Source organism: Wyeomyia smithii, chromosome 2, assembly GCF_029784165.1.
Source record: "Wyeomyia smithii strain HCP4-BCI-WySm-NY-G18 chromosome 2, ASM2978416v1, whole genome shotgun sequence".
Taxonomy (NCBI): domain Eukaryota; kingdom Metazoa; phylum Arthropoda; class Insecta; order Diptera; family Culicidae; genus Wyeomyia; species Wyeomyia smithii.
Genome location: NC_073695.1, coordinates 273,460,605 through 273,478,764, shown reverse-complemented (window position 1 = coordinate 273,478,764; position 18,160 = coordinate 273,460,605). Strand labels below are relative to the sequence as shown.

At 39.8% G+C, this 18,160-nt stretch overlaps 4 protein-coding genes across 4 annotated transcripts; 2 read left to right on the top strand and 2 right to left on the bottom strand.

Annotated features, from left to right (window-relative positions):
• The first annotated feature begins 1,459 nt into the window (after positions 1-1,459).
• LOC129719485 (DNA-directed RNA polymerase II subunit RPB3) lies at positions 1,460-2,563 on the top strand. Its single transcript, XM_055670852.1, has 2 exons — positions 1,460-1,675; positions 1,752-2,563. Exons 1-2 carry the CDS (start codon positions 1,590-1,592, stop codon positions 2,491-2,493), a joined length of 828 nt encoding a protein of 275 aa, XP_055526827.1. The 5' UTR covers positions 1,460-1,589; the 3' UTR covers positions 2,494-2,563.
• Positions 2,564-3,431, bottom strand: LOC129719486 (protein Dr1). Its single transcript, XM_055670853.1, has 2 exons — positions 3,266-3,431; positions 2,564-3,199 (listed from the first exon to the last, which is right to left on the bottom strand). The coding sequence occupies exon 2, from the start codon at positions 3,168-3,170 to the stop codon at positions 2,646-2,648; it is 525 nt and encodes a 174-aa protein (XP_055526828.1). The 5' UTR covers positions 3,171-3,199; positions 3,266-3,431; the 3' UTR covers positions 2,564-2,645.
• A 6,460-nt stretch (positions 3,432-9,891) lies between these two features.
• LOC129719483 (snRNA-activating protein complex subunit 1) lies at positions 9,892-14,885 on the top strand. Its single transcript, XM_055670851.1, has 4 exons — positions 9,892-10,109; positions 10,169-10,659; positions 13,959-14,370; positions 14,456-14,885. The coding sequence occupies exons 1-4, from the start codon at positions 9,976-9,978 to the stop codon at positions 14,469-14,471; spliced, it is 1,053 nt and encodes a 350-aa protein (XP_055526826.1). The 5' UTR covers positions 9,892-9,975; the 3' UTR covers positions 14,472-14,885.
• LOC129719481 (carboxylic ester hydrolase-like) lies at positions 10,658-12,523 on the bottom strand. Its single transcript, XM_055670849.1, has 3 exons — positions 11,266-12,523; positions 10,937-11,211; positions 10,658-10,875 (listed from the first exon to the last, which is right to left on the bottom strand). The coding sequence occupies exons 1-3, from the start codon at positions 12,484-12,486 to the stop codon at positions 10,677-10,679; spliced, it is 1,695 nt and encodes a 564-aa protein (XP_055526824.1). The 5' UTR covers positions 12,487-12,523; the 3' UTR covers positions 10,658-10,676.
• Positions 14,886-18,160: the final 3,275 nt, after the last annotated feature.

Here is an 18,160-nt window from a genome sequence, read left to right as displayed (position 1 = left end):
AGCATTTTTCGAGTAGGAACGGGACAACTTCAGGGTTGCGCAGGTACACTGCATTCAAAAACAACTCAAACAGTGATTTTTTTTGGAGGGTGGAACCATTCGAGTAGTTCATTTTGTATCAACTTTTTTGGAAGATTTCTTCCTAAGTGTTACGTATGTCTTATGTATGTGGTACAACTATGTACAATTACAGTAACTTTTAAGCACAAACTAACAGACATAACACGTCGAACAAATATTCAATAAATCATCGTTTGGATGATTCCAGTACTTTACGTTAGTAACACTAGTACCATCTGCTGTCGTGTTCGCGATACGTCATGTATTTCGACATAAGCGCAGCGTTACTGCATGTGTCAAATGGGGAACTACAAAACATGAATGTGATTGCATGACAGTACCCCAGACGACGTTTTCGCGCGATGACTGTTATTCGATTGAAAATTTGAAATGAACGTTTTTTGTGGCGATGGAGCTAGGTTCCAGTGTTACGTCAGTTAGTCTGTGTTTTAAGGTTGTTATGATGTTATTTTTTTCGGGTAGCGACCGCCATTATGGTGCGTAAAAAGCTAAATATTAATTAACCCTGACGACTCTGTTGATATTGGTTTGGTTTTTACTTGCGAAAGTTAAAGAAGGAAATATTTTTGCTTTTGTTTTCACACATAAATTGACAATTGCATATGAAAATTCGAGTAGTTGCGCACAGCCTTAAAAATCCCTTTTATTGTGCATGCAGAGAAAAATCGGAATCGACGAGTCCCTCGCCTGACAATGATTTTCCAGCGAATTCCGTAGTATTTTAATATAACGTAGTCTTTGATTCAACATTAAATGTCCCGAAATATGCGACTATAAAATTTTCTAATAGTTTTGATTATTTTCTAGTCGCAAAACTATGTCAATTTTATCAAAGAACATCTAAACTGCATTGTATTGTGCGAGAAATAGTCATACAAAATGACATCGCTAGAAATCTATGCGTCGCTGAACTCACCAGCGAATTGGGTCCTAAAGCTATACCAGTTTTTGAATATCATTTAAAAAAGCCGCGTTTTTTGAGCAAAACGTGATATTTAAAAAATGTTTATCGTTTTCCTTCGAGTTTTGAATGAAGAATAAAAAAAACTGCTCGAAAGGTCTTAGTTGACGTTTCGTCCATGTACGGTATATGAAAGAACTGTCATTTAAGGCATTTCGAGCAGTTTTTTATTCTTCATTTAAAAATTGGAGGAAAACGACAAACATTTTTTAAAAATCACGTTTTGCTCAGAAAATTGCACTCTTTCAGCTGATATATAAAAATCAGAAAACCGTTAAAAACTTAAGGATCCAATTGCAGCGCTGCAGCGACTTGTGTCAGGGCTAATTAATACTTTTTCATGAGCGTATTTTAAAAACTGAGTATAAACTACTCTGCGTATAATCTATTTTTTGCGAGCGTGTAGCTTGTCTCATGGCTGACGCACAAACGTCAAACTTCAGTTGGCTTCTGTTTGATAAATCCGCTCGAGCTTGAATCTTCGGCTTTGAAGGAAATTAGTTGTGTTTGATTACTTTGCGTTTGGAAGGCGGTCTTAGGTGTAAAAATGCCTTATGCAAATCAACCATCGGTAAATATCACCGAATTAACAGATGAAAATGTTAAATTCGTTGTAGAAGACACAGAATTGAGGTGAGCTTGAAATTTAATACCAAGCAGTATAGAGTGTGGTTATGTGATGGTTTTCGATTTATATTTTGTTTTGCAGTGTCGCAAACAGCCTGCGGAGAGTGTTTATAGCCGAAACTCCAACACTGGCTATTGATTGGGTTCAACTGGAATCAAACACCACGGTTCTGGCAGACGAATTTCTCGCACATCGTGTCGGATTGATTCCGCTAATTTCTGATGAAGTTGTCGAACGAATGCAGTACAGTAGGGATTGCACTTGCTTGGACTTTTGCACTGAATGCAGTGTCGAATTTGTATTAGATGTTAAGTGTAACGAAGAACATACCCGACACGTAACCACGGCTGATCTAAAGTCTAGCGATCCGCGAGTTCTCCCGGTCACATCGCGCCATCGTGACGATGAAGACAACGAATACGGCGAAGGTACTGACGAAATTTTAATCATTAAACTACGCAAAGGGCAAGAATTGAAATTGCGAGCGTATGCAAAGAAAGGCTTCGGAAAAGAGCACGCCAAATGGAACCCAACCTGTGGTGTATGTTTCGAGTACGATCCGGATAATTCGATGCGACACACGCTGTTTCCGAAGCCGGACGAATGGCCAAAATCCGAACACACTGAGCTTGACGATGATAAGTACGAGGCGGAGTTCAACTGGGAAGCAAAACCGAACAAATTTTTCTTCAATGTAGAATCTTCCGGGGCGCTCAAACCGGAAAATATTGTGCTGATGGGAGTTCAGGTGCTGAAGAACAAACTTTCCAACCTTCAGACGCAGCTGAGTCATGAAACACAAACAGATGCACTTGCTATTTAAGAATTTTACTTGAGAATATTAAGAATTAAAAAAAAATCTAATCGCGAGATTATTTTTAAAAAGACAACCATGCACAAACAATCAATTCCATTTATTTCAGTACAATTAAACCTAGTAAAATTTACAGAAAAACCTTTCCACAAGTTTTCCGTCTAATAATCATCACTATCGTCCTCATCATCCTGGGACATTTGCTTCTGGTACAGCTCGGCGTTCTGCTGCAGACTGTACCACTGTTGCTGTTCCGCTGCCGCCTGCTCCTCGCGCGCTTTCGCAAATAGTTCCTGCTGTTGGCGCAACAATTCTTCCTCCGGAATGCCTAGATTCTCCAGCCTTGTACTCTGTCGTCTCCGCTTGGCCGCCACCTGTTTGCAGTCGTTCAGTACAGCTTCCGCTTCCTGTTTGTAATCTTTGAATCCCAACCGGTCCAACGCCTCCAGTACGTGCTCAGCGTTGATGGTTTTCTTGTTCCGCAGGTTGCAAACTTCATTGGCTTCGGAACTGATCAAATGAATGAATTCTGTGCAGCAGTTCAGTATCAGCTCGCGACTCTCGTTTGCCACTCTGATTGAGGGAACCAATTCCTTGATGATTTTATTAATGCTGGCCCGTGGAAGGGTGAGCTCGTCATCCTCGGGATTGCTCGGTGGACACAGTTCGTCGTGCGGATCAGACATCGCTTGTGGGCTGTGGCAATGAGGTCAAACTACGATTGCAAGATAGGATAAATATTTTGTTGATTTGATTGGAAAGAGGCTAATTATATGCATACCACGTCTAAGACAATTGACCCCTACAGAGAGGGTTAGTCAATGAGTAGAAAGTTTTGATTATAATCTCGAAAATTGATTATTTTCTGTAGTATTTACAGTCACTGCTTGGAATCAAGTAATTTCTTTTTACTGAGACAAAAATAAACAAATATGGCCGAAGAATAGCTGCAGTGATGCCAAATATAGTGAAAGGAAAATTATGGTCAGTTAATTAGTCGATATTCTCTAAAAATGATTACCAAGTTATGTTTCTACAAAGTATCTTTACTTTTCTACTGTCTAAAAAATTCAAATGAAATTTCAAAATATCAAAAAATTATATATATATTTTGAATCTAACCCATCTAAATACAAACCATACAGACTCACGATTTTGTCAATTACTTTTAAATTTATGTGATCTGGCAAGCTCGGCAAGCTCTGGTTTTCGAAACACTGTCAGTTCGTTTCATCGATTTCTTTTATAATCGATGAAAAACACACTGAAAAAGATACCTAAATCTGCAGATAGACGTCCAAGCTGAGTTCTCAACTTGTAGAATATTTTAGTATTAGCAATACTCAACCAAATAGCGCTACTAGTAGTGACGCCAGCCTTGTACACCTGCAAAAAAAAAAATATTGTAGCAAGAAGGTCACCATGCGGCGCTAGTGTACAAGTGATTTAAAACCAGTGGTGGGCACCATTCCGCTAATTCGCTAATTAGCGACGCTAAAATTCAGTTAGCGATTTAGCGATTTCGCTAATTTTTGAGCTGGTTAGCGAAACTGTTAGCGTCGCTAAAATTTTGGCCTTCGAAACGCTAATCGCTGATTCGCTAAATTTTGTAGAGAAGCGACAATAGAAATATTTGGAAAAACTGTGAATTGCTGATGGCGTACGTAAATTGCTTCGAAAGATGAACATACTTTACTGCGAAAGTTACTTTTGTCATTTTTTTCACCCTAGAATGAAGTTCCAGTTATCGTACAAGCCACAGGAGCATTTGAAGAACAAGCACAAGGCATAGATTGAATTTGCGCCACACCAAGAACTTTGGTAAATTGCAATGCGCTTGAAATTATGACAACTTTGGTTCTACTTTTTCGATTCAGATAATAATTGAATTTTTATGAAAACATTCCTAAGTGTATCTATTTTCAATGCAAGCTAAATAACTTTTGTTATTCTTGTAAGTAATTGTATTCGTTTGTTTAACCAAAACAGATCAAAGTGGTCCAAATCTTACAAAACACGAGCAATAAATATAGCGATATGACTTTTACATATTAAAAAGTTAGCGATTAGCGAAAGTTCCGCTAATGTGGGTTTAGCGTTTAGCGATTATCGAGCTAAATTTTCCGGTTAGCGACTTAGCGATTAGCGTCGCTAAATTTTCGGTTAGCGGTGCCCACCACTGTTTAAAACTCATTTCTCTTTGAAAATTTACACGGAATATTCGATCAATGTTGTCCTTGCTTGAACGTCTGCTTGTGCTAAGATCAAGCGTACCATGGTTACGCTTAATGAGTTTTAAAGTTTGCTTGGTGAGGTATTTTAAAAGATAGTATAGAAATAAAACTATGATAGGGAATATATTTTAAGCAGTATTGAGACGAAATACTCGAAATGTGTAACGTGAAATACAAACATAAGTAAATCGATTTTTTACTATCTTTTTCTCTACTTCTCTACTTTTCTAGGTTGCTACTTTCGAGTAGTTCATTTTGTACCAACTTTTTTGGAAGATTTCTTCCTGAGTGTTACGTATGTCTTATGTATGTGGTATAACTATGTACAATTTGTAACCGGTGCGGTTGCAATTTCAGCATCGAGTGGAAAATTTATCTAATTTTGGGTAACGCTGCAAGAGCGTGTTCACGTGAAAATAACCCTTATTATGGGTACTTTTGCGAGGGAGTGTATTAGTGGAAATTACCCGCACTTGAACACCCCCGCAGCAGCGTTACCCAACATGACAACTGTCACCACTTGCGCTGAATATCGTTCACATAAGTTTGTTTATTTTCGTTTTTCGTTTGTGAACGATATTGTCGCGTTAGATAGGTTCGATAATTTTCATGTCATGTTTGTAGAATAATTGTTAGGGATAGATAGGCCGATGAATTAAGTCTCGGCGGGTTTGTTGTGGTCGGCAGCCATTGGGAATAGTCAGTTTAGCCTCGATCACGGTACGAGTGACACGCGTCGTTTGTTTATGTTCGAAAAGTGCCCGTTTTTAACTGTTTTATTTTTACAGTTTGTGTCCCGTAGGAGCGAAGGTTGTTCCGCTCTTTTTTTTTAAGACCAACGAAGGTTGTCCCGTTGGCCCGTGAATTGAGTGCTTTTTTTGTGTTTGCTCGCCGGAGTGGGTAAGCTACACAATTTGCTACCCCCGGCTAAGTAACAAGGAGCAGGAGAACACCGCCCGCCGAGGATTGTCGCAGCCGCTGTGAGACTGCGAACTGCAGGAGCAGAAAAGCCGCCCCTGAGTACCACCCCTCGAAATCACCACTAACGACAGCTGGAGGAAAGAGAGAATAAACCGATAAGTTTTTATTTTATTTATTTGTTGTTTTTTCCTTCTGTGTTCTAGCAAAAGTCCGAAAGTCCGGTAGAGGTATCTGGCCGCCCTGTAAGGGTCTGCCGGGCAAATTAAAATACGCAACCCGAAGAGTAGCTAGCTGCCCACTGCAGTTAGCTATTTTATTAGTGTGTAGGGTTACCCCCTCTAATAAATTACAGCAACTTTTAAGGTTTTTTCAATGTTTTTTTTCGGGTAGTCAATCAGTTCATTTCTAGTCATTGAAATTGTCGAAATTCTGGAGTTTGAGGCCCGTTTTTTTTCGACTGATTGAAACAAGTGCCACTGCTTAAGCCGTTCCTTACCTTACAAACTTTAAGCTTCCTGTCGGTTTTTTCATGTCACAATCTCTACAGCCTAAATCTCAGTCTTCGTCAAGCACTGCAAAATATGGTGTGAATAGCAAAAATTCAGTACACTAGATCGCTTTTTACGCGGTTTTTTTTCATGCGGGTTTCTTTTTACGCGGCTTTTTTCACGCGGATTCCGGAATTTACGCGGATTCCGAAATTTACGCGGTATTTTTTTTTTTGCGCGGATTTCGGTTTACCTTCACTCGGAATGCAGAATTAACGCAGGCTTTTTTACGCGGATTCCGGAATTTACGCGGTTTTTTTACGCGGATTCCGGAATTAACGCGGTTTTTTTACGCAGTTTTTTTTACGCCGCACGTATTCCCCGCGTAAAAAGCGACTTTAGTGTACATTGAAATGATGATCATTAGTGAAACGTGCATCTGCCGTAATGTTTATTTAGTTGTACATTTTCCGAAATCATTGCGAATATTTAAAATATTGAATCTTGTAAATCAAAATAGTACCACATACATAAGACATACGTAACACTGCCGTTTTTTTTCTGGTATACGTTGCCCCATAGTACTCCGTACCTCGTCCTGTCCATCTGCTCGACAAATAATGAACAAAATGAATTTTCTTTTTCTCGGTTTAACAGTGATTTTATTCAGGGCGTGGTACCATTCGAGTAGTTCATTATGTACCAACTTTTTTGGAATATTTCTTCTTGAGTGTTTCGTATGTCTTATGTATGTGATAGTACCTAGAACAAAGCAAAAAAAAAATTCAACATATTGTGATGGATTTTTGATGGTGCGCCATCGAAAATAAATTTATTTTTCTATTTCAATGCCATCTGGAGTTTAAGCACTGAGTCAGACAATGAAATGTCTTTTCATAGATATCATAAACGTAAAGCGTCGAATTAGTTCACTTGATGTGAATATTACCACATACATAAGACATACGTAACACTGGCTTTTTTTCTGGTACACGTTGCCCCATAGTACTCTGTACCTCGTCCTGTCAAACTGCTCGATAAATAATGAACAAAATGAGTTTTCTTTTTCTCGGCCTTATCGAGCCCCAAAGAAAGTCCCGTAAGGAACTGTTAAAAGTTATATACAAAATCAATGCAGCATTTTTCGAGTAGGAACGAGACAAATGCAGGGACACTGCCTTCAAAAACAACTCAAACAGTGATTTTATTCAGAGTGTGGTACCATTCGAGTAGTACATTTTGTACCAACTTTTTTGGAAGATTTCTTCCTGAATGTTACCTTAGATTATTGAAACATAGATATCCAACTCAACCAACAATACGGGCAACAAAAATTAGGCGCCCCTCCGAGGATGCTGGCGCTTGGGTGAACTACATTTAATGAGCACACACAGAAAAATATTAAGGTAATTGCTATTATTTTAGGCTTAGTCAGATTTGTGCGGTGTTTTTAACAGACTAATCTATATGGTCTAGATAATAATAATGATTTATTACACAGTGATGGAAACGAAACAAATATGATGCAATCGTCGTTTATTCATCATATGTGCACTTCACGATGTGTACAGGCCGGGACCAAACTCGAATCCTCTCAACCTATAATGAAATGATGATAGGGTGCATAGGTTTCTGGGAGATAACAAACACATGACTAGGCTACATCAGCTCTGAGAAGCGATTCGATCGTTGCGTTTATCTCTCCATAGGCCGGTAGTTACGGGAATAAAGGATAGCAACAGGAGAAAATCATGTCGCCTGAACAGCAGCAGAGGTGTGGTCCGGTGAGAGGAATGTGTGGGGGAAGGAACTACTTCGGCAGCGGTTGAGTTTAAGCGAGAGTAGGAGAGCATACACTGTCATTTTCTTTCTTTTTCTGACAAAAAATCATTCATGAGTCAAAAGAATAAGGATATAACAAGTTCTGATCGCTCTTTGTAACAGAGACGAATAACTTCATATACCGAGTTGTGCACATAGAGAACCACGTATTGTGGTGTACACTAATGAATAGAAATATATCGTAAAGAGGAAAGCAAAAAGAGTGCACCAGCTCCGATACTTTGTTTTTCGCATACTGACGACGATGTCAACGCATTCTAGGCTTGTTTTATATGTATTCATTAATCGCTAGAGGTGATTTTTTTCCTTCGCTGATTACAACAGGACTAAAATAAATGTCAATGTATGAGATGACCATGATATGAATTATTTATTTTGATGATAGTATGATAGTATTGTTCATAGTCGTTTCAACAATATGTTTTTAAGCATAAGCAAAGATGACTAGTACACAATACGTTACTCTTGCAGTATGCAGTGGACACGAGTTTCGCTGCGCGTGAACGAAAATTGAACTAATTTATATACTGTTAATTTGGTGATGACGACAAGGTGGTGAAGGTGAAGCATGTTTTCCAATATCATTGTATGGTCCTGTCATCTAATTTTCAATTACCTTATACGGTATTGCCATCTTGTTTTCGTTTTCATCTAGCGGATTGAGCATGATAAATCGATTTTGCTAATAATCACAGATTTAAGGTCATCAGATGGCACCGTTATAAAGGTGTTGCGAGCAAAATGTATGAAGTTAATGTTTGTACCAATTTTAATAGCCGTTTGAGAACCGCTATACAGTTTTAATCCCTTTGCGGAACTGGTTGGGTTAAAAATTCTACCTCAGCTGTCAAATAATGCTGTAGAATGTTCTCCTATTCGGTTTGTAGCTTCCTTTGCAGATTATTTTTTGTGATCTCATTCATTATCAATTTCACTATTCCTTACTTGAATGTTTAAATCGATTAATTAATATTTGCAAAGAAATCAAATTTGGAAATTTTTACTCATCCTTTTAAGTTCTATTTAAAAACGATACAATATTTATGTTTGTGAATACCGCTAAACGCTATTTTTAACTAAGGTTTTACATTCCTGCGTTGAAAATCGTTGTTATATATGTCTCTTAATATCCTCAAAATTCACTTACAACGAGTAGCAATGCATAGCATAACTTATTTCGTCAAAATTCACGAACGTGAAGTACAACATAAACAATGTTAAAATAATTTAAGTGAATGTGAAGCTTTCTTTTTCTTTTTGTCACCTTCGACAATTCGATGAGAGTATCTATGAGATTTTTACATTTTGAGACTCATGCTAATTTGTAAAATTACGCGAGGTTTCTTTGCAGTGTTGTTGTAATAAATTGAAATTGCAAATCATCTAGATTATATTGTAAAGTCGATTGAAAACCGCCGTACAAATCTGATTGAAAGTAACATGATTTTTCTGGGTGTGAGAATATGGTCAAGCTCACCACTGAAATGATAAGGAGTACCATGATATTTTTCCGAGTGGATATGCTTTAGTTCACCCAACGGCCTACAGATGGCAAGTTCATAGTGTTGCTTTGAGATTATATGCAGCGAAGCCCAACTTGGATATCTATGTCTCTTTAGTCTATGGTGTTACGTATGTCTTATGTATGTGATATTACTGTAAAGCGAAATGTAACTTGTTTTGGAGTACTCACGTGAAGTAGAAAAAGCAGACATTATTCAGGTACAGAATGAGCCATACAGTTGGTTGGTTGCTCATTAGACCCAGAGTGTTTTTTGCTGTGGAGGACCAAATTTCTTTACCTCTTTTCCTTTTACCTCACTCCGCACTTGAGTGAAAAATAGTACAAAATCCCGGAAGTTTGACAAAGTCACATGAAGATCGAGAAACTGGCAGCACTGATTAGGTGTTTTATTTATAAACAAAATTTAGTTTACCGGCTCGCGAGTATAAATTTGTGTGAATGCACAAAATTTGTTCGATAAGTTTAAAAATATTGTTCAAGGATGGTCAGTGAAATTTCCCGCGGATTCCGCGAGGATTGTTTCGCATTTTTGAGCGAATTTTCTAAGCACCAATCGATGGATTTCTACTACTTCTGCCACGAATGGAAAAGGGTGAATTTTCAGTACATCTTTCAGTAAGTATTAATTGTTATAGTATTCCTTGCTAAACTTCAAGAATGTTGCAATTTTCTAGTGGACGGAATACCGACTTCGAAATGGTTGAATTCATAAACGAAGCACTGCTTATCGTGAAGCAGATTTTCCTCTGCTCAAAAAAGCCGCTGGAGAAAATTGGTGCCTTCTATCTGCTGTATGCGCTGTACTTCAAGCAACCGACTGGGCAGTTCTGTAAAATTCGCGTTACCTTGGCCGATTGGCAAGAGTTCAAGCGATTCGTTCGCAATCCGTCACCAGAGCGGGAATCCCATGAAATTGCAGTTATCCTATGGAAGTTATTCATTGGAGATGGTTTTCGCTTCGTGCAGGACGAAAAGGAACATGGATATGATTCATTCTTCGTCAAAGGACTCCAGACGAATCGGTTCGACGATAAAGTGCGCGAGTCATACAAGATAATTCAGGATGCTGAGAAGGACTTTCGAACGATGAAGTCGAGCTCCGGTCTGTTTACAGCTTTGGATGCGTTGGAGATGGCTTATAACGAAATGAAAGAATCTCTGGATGGTAAGTGGTAAAAGGTTTTATTCTTTGCTATCTACAGTCGTTAGTGTTTCGTTGTTGATAGCTGGAAGCGGGAACAATTTGTCCCAAAAAGCGAATCTTTCGCTGAACAAACCTGTCTCCATTTTCAACTGCTCTCCAATTTCGAGATAATTATCGGCGCCTTCGCTGACTGGAATCCAGTTTGGGATTGGTTTGAAGTCTACATTATTTGGATTGCTGGAAAAGAACGTTACTTACAGCAAAATTCATCTAATAGATGATAGTAAATTAAACGTACCCTGTCTTAGCAAAAGCAGTCCACATTCCCGTAAGTCTATCTACGGTGGTATGTTCTGGATCGGTGACATTGAATATTGGCGCCTTTGATGGAATGGACAGCAAATACAACAGATCGTCATGATGAACAGCTCCGTAAGGTATTTTGTCCTTTGGATAGTAAAGGAAGCTGTATCGACCGACGTAGGAAAACTTGTACTGATAAACGGTCGTGTATCGGGAAGCAAGCTGAACGAAGCGATGTACGGCAAATCCAATCAAACTGTCTGCAAACAACTATGGAGAGATTGTTGTAAATAACTCAAACATTCCGAGGCTTTTAGTACTCACATAATTCAACCCCGTTAGCGATTTGTTCAAGCTCAGTGGTTCGTCCCCCAAAAATTCCTTCCTCAACTGTTGGCTCTTGTTTTTCGATTCCTCGGTGTGTCTGTCGTACAGAAACAATATCGGTGCCAACGTATCAAAACTACTGTCCAACTCATTCCTCAAAGTATCATTCGCTAGAAACGCTACAGCTGGGCCCGCGAATTCATCCTTTGTAATACCGGCGATAACCGGAATCTTCATGAAATCTCCCTTCAAGTAAGCTTCCGTTGGATCCCGATCCAAGAAGCGTTCCTGCCCAAAGTCCGGTTCAATTACCGGTTTCCATAGCAGAACCGGATTCCACGATATCACAAACATGTACTCCAAACTGTCCCCGAATTCCATCGCTGGTTTTCGGCGCAAACAGGCCACCATCTTCTCCGTCGGAGTAACCTCACAACCAAGATGAGCAGCTTGCTTTCGGGCCAGCTCGATTTGCTCGGTGGGAACTTTCACCTGACTCACAGCGGATGCACTCATTACGATGGCACGATGAAACAGTCCCCGGGACATGGGCGAAACCATATGCAGAGTGGTGCTCAATGCTCCTGCGCTGTAGCCCATCAGAGTTACCGCATTCGGATTGCCTCCGAAGCTGGAGATATGATCCCGAATCCAGCGTAGTGCCAAAACTTGATCTTTAAAACCCGCATTTCCCGGACACTCTGCTGTTCCAGTGCTCATAAATCCTAGCGACCCAAGGCGATAGTTAACCGTGACTAAAACTATATCCCGGTCCATTAAGTACTGCGGACCAGCATTATTGTGACTTTGCCCGGAGAAAGCGTAAAGTCCACCCGGGTGGAGATAAACTAAGACTTCTCGTGGTCTCATTCGAACCAATTCACCTGGAATTTGCTTCGTATATACATTTAAACGCAAACAATCCTCAGAAACTTCACTTTTATTGTACGCGGGCTGCGGACACATGGGTCCATCTTCGGTAGCGTCAAACTCATCCTTCCACGCGGACACTGGTTCTGGAGCTCGGAATCTCAACTCCCCCAGCGGCGGTTGAGCATAGCGAATGCCACGAAACGCAAAATAATCATCCCCTAAACGTGATTGCAGCACCAAACCTCTAATCGCACCAAGACCAGTGTTGACAATCGGCAATTTCGAAGAGTCAGTGGCAAGAGCACCGACTGTGGCACACAAAACAACTGCAGCGGTGAAATGCATGCTGGGAACTTGACTGAATCTTATCGGCCACCTGCGAGCTGTTATATACAGTCGGAGATCAAAAGGGGATTTTTTTCTTCTGAATCACTGCGAGTCGGTAGATGATATGACGGCTGCACAAAGAAGTCATGCGAAAGCTCAAACTTTTTGCTCAAAAATTGCTGCCGCACTTGAGCATACACTTTGAAGGCAAATTAGAATTCGTTACGATGGGGTGCTGGGAGTGTGGAAACTAATGAATATTCTAATATTATATTAAAAAAACAGGAGAGTTGTGTACAAAGCCACGACTGCAAGGTTGAAGTAGAATACTTTTACAAGAAAGATAACCCGGCTGCTTGCGCGTCAGTCATTTTTTCTAGTAAATAAACGTTGACTAATCAGATCAATCGAATTTCGCGCTTCAACAAGGATTGACCATTTTCAATAATATAGTAAGTTGCTTGTCATAGTTGGGGCTTGACCATTTTTAAATTTTGAGAGGAAATTTTTTTGGATGTCGTGCTCATGACTGAACGTAAAGATAACTCAGTACGTTCTGAGACACGGAGATAAAGTAAAATTTATAACTTTTACAAATCTAAATATGTAAATGAACTCATTAGAAAATATTAACTCTTCAATCAAGTTTTTATTTCATCCTGTAAAGGACAATTTGTTGTTTATTTTAGTATCGGATAAGATGCCGATCAAATCTTTGCGTTATCACTGACCATGTGAATAAAATATTCCTTGTGATAAAGTAAACAGTGAAAAGCTGATTTAACACTCAAAACTAGACGGCTCACGTGTTGTCAAAATGGGTCAACCTTTCATTAAATGCATTTACTAGTGCCCACTATCGCACAGAAACTGCATTTCACCAAAGTGCCTCACTGCATCAGCCGCTATCGATGCTGAGATCCGCTGCAACTAGTGCGCTATCCATAGCCATGCCACAGTTGTAGCCGCTATACGCTGCCATTGATATCCACTGTCCCTGCATCAGCTACGCCACAGCTGTGGCCGCTTTCCGCCATCGCGGGTATCCACTGCACTGCTAGTGCTGCTGCTAAGGGAGGACGACTGCTGTTGTCGCTGTCTAGAACCATTATGAACTGAAACAGGCTCTAATATAGGCATGTTTTAAATTGCAAGGTATATGATTCTGTCGACCGTGCTTGGGAAGCAATCATATAACGACCAATCGAATTTTTCGTTTTGACAAGGCTTGACTATTTTAAATAGTACAATAGTGTGAATAATAAAATTACAATTATCTTCTTTTGGGAAGAATCTTAGAAGATTTTCCAATCTATTGCTGCAAGAACGAAGGAAATCCATCGAATACTAACCGATTTATTAGCATTTGAAATTGGACATATTTTCCACTTTTTTCGGTTTTAGATTTTCATTTCACATCCCTATGTAGCCGAACTTCCTGAGAGAAGTATTCTACTTCAAAACTGTTGTTTTCTCTTTTCTGTGTACAGAAACCGAAGCATCCTGTAGTACCGGTGATAAAATACCCCAATCAAATCTGATGCAAAGTCTTCACAAAGATCTGGAGGAGATAATCAAAGTTCTCAACACGGATGAACCTAGCGCTGTACAGACCGATCCTATGGATGATTTAAGCGCACGCTCGAGTGATAACATCGGTGCCAAGCGTTCGTCACTGCGAGAGAAAGCCTTCCGGAGGAAGGTTAACCGAAGGGATCTACAGATAGCCACTGCCACTGTTTCATCCAGTGGAGCTACAACAACGATGACGGGTTCGATGTCGGCACAGGCAGCTTCAAGCAGCGGTAGCGGCAGTAGTAGGACTCTCCGACCTCGAGCTACCAAGAAACGGGATGCCAACACTTCGGTGATGGTTGAAGAGCCAACTGCGGATATGATGAGGTACAAATATAATTGATAGTGTATTGAGATTATCTAGAACAATGTATAATAACTCGCCATCCATTACTATTCGTATCTTTTACAGCACTGATGAAGACTGATAGCGCAAAAATTTCACACGGATGACGGACCAATTCTGTGACAAAGATTGTTTTTGTATATAATAACTTCTTTTGATTACCACCAATTATTATACTCATGTTTAGCCGTTTAGACTTAGCAAATAAAGTATCGAAATAATTTACCATACTCATGAATTAGGCAATTTAACTATCATTTTCTCATGAAAAACGCAAAAAGAGAGAATCATCAATAGAATCACATAGAATCATTCAACTGTTTCATTCAAAGACATGCTGATCATTAATTACACTGTTATTATTTTTTTTTGTGTTATCTACTAGTTTCATTAAATCATGGAATGCTTGAGATGTGATTGTTGTTAGAGTAAAGAATTATAACTACTGAAATTAAGTAGGTACTTTTGAACTTTTATTTTCCGGGGATTTAATATTGAGAAAAATTACACAAAACAGTGTCTAATTAACAGAGATATAAAATTTCCTAATTTTCTAGGTTTGCCAAAAGGTTGAGGTTTTTTTTTCTAATAAGTAGGTACATATTGGTAATTTCTGAAACAATTTCTTAGAAATAAAAATGTATCGATGTTACTTTTATTTTTATATACAATTTTAGATATTTCATTAACCAGAACGACAAAGCGAAGGAAACGATTGGCCAATCACCAACTCAAGAGACAGAAGTTGTAGCTGTCAGTGCATCAGGAGACGAGATTGGTATCATCAGTAAATTCCTAGTCAGCGTCACCAAGCTAGGCCGAGTTTATGTTTTAAGCAACCCGGATCTCCACGTCTTCAGCATCGAGACGATCGATCAACTCGATCTCTGGTCGGTTCCGTTCAAAACGCTGATCCAGTCCAGTCCATACAGCATAAGTCTGAGCCCTTGATAGAAAACCTCCGATCCAGATTTTCTGATGTTTTTCAAAGTTCCCAAGGTCGTTGCACCGAAGCTCAAGTAAAACTGTACTACAAACCGAAGTCACGTCCTATTTATTGTCCAAAAATGCCGGTGGTCTACGCTTTACTTTCCAAGATTGACGCTGAACTACAGAGATTGCTAGATCATTTCACCAATTCAATTCTCCGACTGGGCGGCCCCATCGTGGTTGTCCGCTGGACTGACAACGTCTCCGTTCGTGTCTGTGTGGTCTCAACGACGAGCTGGAATCCGATCGCCATCCTTTGCCCCATCCGGAAGATATGTCTCCAAGTGGATGTCGAAGAGGTATTCGGTAGGATGCTGACCGTCAACACTCTTCAAGCATTGTACCAGTACAACCGTTTGCCACCCGGAGTCAGTAGCCTTTACATCATTCTGGAAAGGATTCAATCGCGTCGCCCTTCTCACTTAGCTATTGTCAAATGATAACATTGCTCAGGCAAGACCAACCAGTTGTGTCCATGTTCCAGCTGATAGTCTATTGTGATCATATGACTCGTTGAGGTATGAGACAGGAACTTGTGAGGGCCGGAGCTAAGTTTGATGCTCCTTCCAGCTTGTCAAACCACCATTTGAATTCTTCCTGTCAACCTGCCACCTTGAGTTCAAGTTGCTGGTGTTGAAATCGAGGTGGTCGGAGAGTTCGTGTACTTGGTGTCACTGGTAACTGTCGACAACGATATCGCGTGTTATAGCAGGCAATCGCGCATACTTTGGTCCCCGAAGGACGCTCCGATCGAGCAGAATTCGCCGCCGCATCAAGTTGACCATCTACAGGACACATGGACTTATGCCTGGCAAATCACAAATCTCGTTGAGTTTACTTCTCTTTGTTTTGAAGGAATTTCCCGTGGTAATCAAGTCGATGCAATCTATACCGATTAAAGGCCGCTTTTGATTGTATCGACCACGACATAGCCCTTAAAAACTTTAAACAACTTATGCTCGCCTCTGTGGCTAACTGAAAACTTACCTGAAACAGAAAACATTACACGTCAAAATTAGTGCATCCCTATTACTTACTGGGCAGTAAGTGCTACCGAGAAAACTCACAAAGCAAGAGACCGTGGATCTTAGATCTCCGGGTAGGCTTGCTGCAAAATTATCAGAGGGGCTGCGCGCGAAAAAGTGTGCTATAACTAATGAACTCCTAGGAGGCTTGGGTTTATTTTAAATTCAAAAACTGATAATGAATTTACTATTATTTGAATTAGGCCGATACAAATTTCATTTTCATTTTATGTCACCCCCCCCCCCCCTTCAAAAATGTTGAAAATTGGAAGGGGAATTAAAAAAAAATTTCGAGCCGTTTGGTTAATATTATTGCCTTTTCGACAGCGTATATGCTTAATTTAGCAACAAACGAGTTCAGTGACAGTGAAAGTGTCATCAAAAGGCAAGCCAAATGATGAATAATGATAATAATGTGATATTTTTCAACACACTTTTGCACGCAAGTTACAAACGTCGTAACTTGCACACAATCTTTTATGAAAGCTTTTCCTTTTTTTTTCTTTTCAGTGTTATTTATTTTTTGCCCTCCCCCTAGCTAACTTTGATAACTGTGGACATAAAAAATTTTCAAAATTTGTATCAGCCTTACGTATCGAAGGTGTGCGTGTGAGTGTGTGGTCAGTGTGGACGCTTGCGGTGAATTTTTAGCTCACGGTACGTACCGGCTATTTCGAAGGGTTCTGGTTCTGCTGTGCTGCGTTGCTGGCGATACGAAGCTACGTTGCTGGTTGCGGGGCAGGGAAATTTTTTTAAAATCTCCACTTACTTGCTTCTCACACGAAAGCCGCGGTACTTCTGACCGTTTGGTGTTTTTTTTTTTTTTAATTTTTGGTTCCCCTCCCTTTGTTACCTACCATTTTCTTCCCTTTTCCCGCTACTAATTATGCACCAATTGCAACAATTTGCAACAACGGTTAGATCTCTCTTCCTGGAATTCACCAACTACTCCGGTGTGCCTCAAGGCAGCAACCGCGGGCCAATTGCGTTTATTTCATTCTCCAACGATGCTACGTAGTTGCACGCTCGTGTATGCTGATGACCTCAAAATGTATTCCAGGGTGACAAGTTTGGTTGATTGCGACACTCTACAGTTTCGTCTGGAAAATTGCTCCACCTTTGCTGCGTGGTGTATTGTCAATCAATGAACCTTAGCGTCGAAAAGTGTATAACCATCTCGTTCCATCATAAATTGAGCCGCGAAGTCTTAATTCACCAAAGGATCTTAGTACACAATTCGATTCGTTATAAAGTCCTGAATCTCTGGTCAATTTTAAAATCGTCGTACGGTAATGCCTTTTTTAGAACCGTAAAGTACAAAAAAGTGATATAATAACAACCAAAAACTTATTGTAAAGCACGTTTTTCAACCACCATTCCATGAAATAACTTTCAAAATGTTTTCTACGCATTCCAAGTATTATATTTCATGACATTTCTAATTGGTGGTGGATTTATTTGAAAATCTTGCAGTGCACAGTAGTCTAAACTCGAAAAATCGTGATCGTTTTAGATTTTACTGTGAAAAACTGATTTTATGTACTCAATGTCTTCAGTAAATGGCAGGAAAAAGCCATCTGTATATGGGCGGCGCCAAAATTTCAAATAGGGGGGGGGGGGACGGCGCAAGCACTTCAAAATTTTAGAAGCAAAAAAATGGATTTACGCGGTTTTTCGAGCGGATTCCGGAGTTTACACGTTTTTTTAACGCGGCACGTATCCCCGCGTAAAAAGCGACTTTAGTGTGTTTTGAAAA

What these genes read in the sequence shown, in the direction of transcription:
- LOC129719485 (XM_055670852.1), top strand. Translation starts at nt 1,590, where the DNA reads ATGCCTTATGCAAATCAACCATCGGTAAATATCACCGAATTAACAGAT. An exon ending in GTAGAAGACACAGAATTGAG is followed by an intron (nt 1,676 to 1,751) that starts GTGAGCTTGAAA and finishes TTTGTTTTGCAG; the next exon opens with TGTCGCAAACAGCCTGCGGA.
- LOC129719486 (XM_055670853.1), bottom strand. Translation starts at nt 3,170, where the DNA reads ATGTCTGATCCGCACGACGAACTGTGTCCACCGAGCAATCCCGAGGAT.
- LOC129719483 (XM_055670851.1), top strand. Translation starts at nt 9,976, where the DNA reads ATGGTCAGTGAAATTTCCCGCGGATTCCGCGAGGATTGTTTCGCATTT. An exon ending in AATTTTCAGTACATCTTTCA is followed by an intron (nt 10,110 to 10,168) that starts GTAAGTATTAAT and finishes GCAATTTTCTAG; the next exon opens with TGGACGGAATACCGACTTCG. An exon ending in AATGAAAGAATCTCTGGATG is followed by an intron (nt 10,660 to 13,958) that starts GTAAGTGGTAAA and finishes TTCTGTGTACAG; the next exon opens with AAACCGAAGCATCCTGTAGT.
- LOC129719481 (XM_055670849.1), bottom strand. Translation starts at nt 12,486, where the DNA reads ATGCATTTCACCGCTGCAGTTGTTTTGTGTGCCACAGTCGGTGCTCTT. An exon ending in CGCTAACGGGGTTGAATTAT is followed by an intron (nt 11,212 to 11,265) that starts GTGAGTACTAAA and finishes ATCTCTCCATAG; the next exon opens with TTGTTTGCAGACAGTTTGAT. An exon ending in ACTGCTTTTGCTAAGACAGG is followed by an intron (nt 10,876 to 10,936) that starts GTACGTTTAATT and finishes GTTCTTTTCCAG; the next exon opens with CAATCCAAATAATGTAGACT.